This window comes from Wyeomyia smithii, chromosome 2 (assembly GCF_029784165.1).
Source record: "Wyeomyia smithii strain HCP4-BCI-WySm-NY-G18 chromosome 2, ASM2978416v1, whole genome shotgun sequence".
NCBI classification, from domain to species: Eukaryota; Metazoa; Arthropoda; class Insecta; order Diptera; family Culicidae; genus Wyeomyia; species Wyeomyia smithii.
In genome coordinates, this window is record NC_073695.1 from 245,511,397 (window position 1) to 245,514,335 (window position 2,939).

A 2,939-nucleotide genomic window follows, 5' to 3' on the forward strand; every position below is an offset into this window, starting at 1 on the left:
AAATTAGATTTAGTGCTTTATGGACGGCCCCAACCAAAAAATGGATGCCAAATTCGTATTCAGCGCCCCAAAATTATGTAAATACCACGTTTTTGTCGCATTTATCGACACTTTTTTTGCTTGGCCAGCCTTTGTATGGAGTCACCCCAATGTGGACAGGTGTCACGGATCCTGCTGATGTTCTTGATGTTTTCACGTGCGTTATGTCAGCGGTTCCAAACTTTCTGTAAAAATTTCGTTCATGAATCAAGTTCACAAAGGTCTCGTGAAATGGTCTATGGGATGAGCGATAACGAAAACATTTAGTAGAAAAAAACCACCAAAAGAGTACACGCGGTAAAAGAAGATGGCAATAAACTAAAAAAGCCGTATCGTTAGTAGATGTTGTGTACGAAAACTCGTTGAACATGATTGATAAACCAGAAAACGCAAACAAAACAAAATCTCCATAAATGTAGCCAAAAAAAGTCGTAAAAAGCTTATACCGAACAAAAATCGATTTTTCGTTGAAGCGATTTTTCAGGCTCGATTTTCTTATGAATCGATTTTATAGATTTTGATTAATCGATGCAGGAGAATCGATTTTTTTTTTCAAAGATCGCCCATTGCTACGTACATCTTTTTAATATTTAAATCGCTCGAAAGATACAGCTTCGAAGACTTCTCTCTCATGTAGTGAGAGGTACACGAAGGAAATGACAGGATATGCTCTTCTATGCATGTTATGTCTGCAGCCGATAGCAGGCATGGGGAAACCACAGCACTCGAAAGCGCATGTGGCCCATCTGCTAACAAACACACCACGCAGGGCATTTCGTATTACCCTTCGTCGCGAGCTCAAGACAAAACACTGGAGAGCCATTCGTAAACACGCCAACCGAGGGTTTTTAACTTCGGCACATGAGGCAACCGAGAGCTTGCAGTTTCGGGGAACACACAAGTATTAGTCGCCACGAAGAGATTGACAATGGAATAGTAATGGATAGTTGGATGTTAGCCATCGCATACAATCACCTGCAATATTTTTCTTTCATATGTTCTATTGCAAAAATGAAGCGTTTGAGAAAACACGTGTAGGCATGCGGGCTCCCGAGGGCTCACGAAGTTAAGAACACTCGGGCCTGTGTTTGCCGAATCTTTCGAAGGGCTGTTTTATCTAGAACACTCTTTCGCTGTCATTTTTGTTTTTCAAACTTGTATCCAAAAATTGTGTGTCTGAAAATATACACAACCGTTGAAGTTGATATGTTTTGTTTTGATGAGTGTAATCTATTTTTTACTTACCCGGTAATACGGAAATTGCAAACTTCGATGTGTTTAATGCTAAATTTTGACAACTAGCAGATGAGTTGACGGAATTCGGCTTAGCGGTTGCATTCTCTAAAACTTTGAGTGTGCTCGGAACTACTGATTCTTTCGAAAATCTTTTGCAATTACCGGAGGAGGTTGCAATGTTGCTAGCTGTTACTAAATTTAATGGCCTATCGTCAGATACTTCTATGCCCTGCCGTTGAACTTTCAACACAACTAAATTGATTGGAGAATCCATGTCACTGCTACTCCTATACTGTTTCGTTGACAGATCCAATGCTTCATCCTCTGTCATGGTTTGCAATAAATCCAAAGGAATACTCTCAGGTTGAGTAAAATACGATGCTGCACGTCGAGGAGTGGAAGTGACAACATCACGGAATGAGGCAGATAAATCAAAAAGACTTTTGTTCGCTTCTACCTCTTCATATCGGCCTACGACCGGAGTACTGAATGAATTAACAGCTTCATCACACCGTAAAATCTCTGATGCTGCTTCTACAAGAATTATTCATAACAACACTGAATCAAATAATTTATTTATAAAAACTTACGCAACAACACTTCGAAATTATCACCCTCCATATTAAGCCCTATTTAGAGTTCCAAGCGAAGTGAAAATCTCATACAAAATGTTCATTTTTTCACGCTCGTGAAAAATGCAACCTGCAAAAATTTCACTTCGCTTGGAACTGTAAACAAATTCGATCCAGCGAAATCGAAGGTTGTGGATCTCATTTTTTTCACTGGGGTTTACTTTTTTCACGCATGCAAATGGTAGTGAAAAAAGCAGCAGCAAGCGAAAACTTGCGTGCGTTCAGCTGTCAGTGGCAGCCAATTTTCATTTCGCTCGGAGTGTAAACTCGTAAATTTCGCTTTACTCAAACTGTAAACTGCAGGCTGGTGAAATACCCACGTGTTCCACAAACAGGTTTTCACAACAGATTTCGCAAGCGAAAATTTACGCTTTTTCACTTGTCAAATTTTTTACTTCGCTTGGAACTGTAAACTATGCTTTACACTAAATAATTTTCAAAACACGAGCACTGACATTCTGAACTGAATAGGTAAAAGGGCCCATAAGTAAACTATGCAGATTGCGACTTAGGCCCCTGTGTATCCTAATAATCGTAATAGTGATTGAAATGGAGATTGGCCCTTTTTTAATTCGCAGATAAAACCTATAAAATGATTATTTCAATCAAAAATTCTTACACGCAAGGGTAGATTAGACATGTTTAAATTGAAAAAACATTAAATCTCGGTTTGTTTACATTTGGCACATTGGCCCTTTTCACATGTTTGGCGAGATATCACAGAAAATGTCCCCTGAGAAATTGTATTTTAAACGAGGGGTAAGACAGTGAGTAAATTTGAGGTTTTCCGAGTTTTTCTGAGGAAACCTGAAAAATAAAGAGCAAATCTGAGTAACTCTCGTGTCTCTGAATATCCAACCTTAAACTTTTTCCCAACGCAAATATACACATGAATGTTGCTCGGTCCCACCGTTAATATATATTTCTTGCTTTCAAGGTAATCAAAGATGTGAATCATCTGAGAATTTCGGAATAATATTGAGTAAATTAGAGTAACTCTCAAGTAAAAGAGCAACTCAGATAAAAGTGAGA

At 38.7% G+C, this 2,939-nt stretch overlaps 1 protein-coding gene across 1 annotated transcript; it reads right to left on the bottom strand.

The window, feature by feature from the left end:
• Positions 1-1,156: 1,156 nt before the first annotated feature.
• Positions 1,157-1,803, bottom strand: LOC129720527 (uncharacterized). Its single transcript, XM_055672009.1, has 2 exons — positions 1,285-1,803; positions 1,157-1,215 (listed from the first exon to the last, which is right to left on the bottom strand). The coding sequence occupies exons 1-2, from the start codon at positions 1,604-1,606 to the stop codon at positions 1,157-1,159; spliced, it is 381 nt and encodes a 126-aa protein (XP_055527984.1). The 5' UTR covers positions 1,607-1,803.
• Between the last annotated feature and the right edge of the window lie 1,136 nt (positions 1,804-2,939).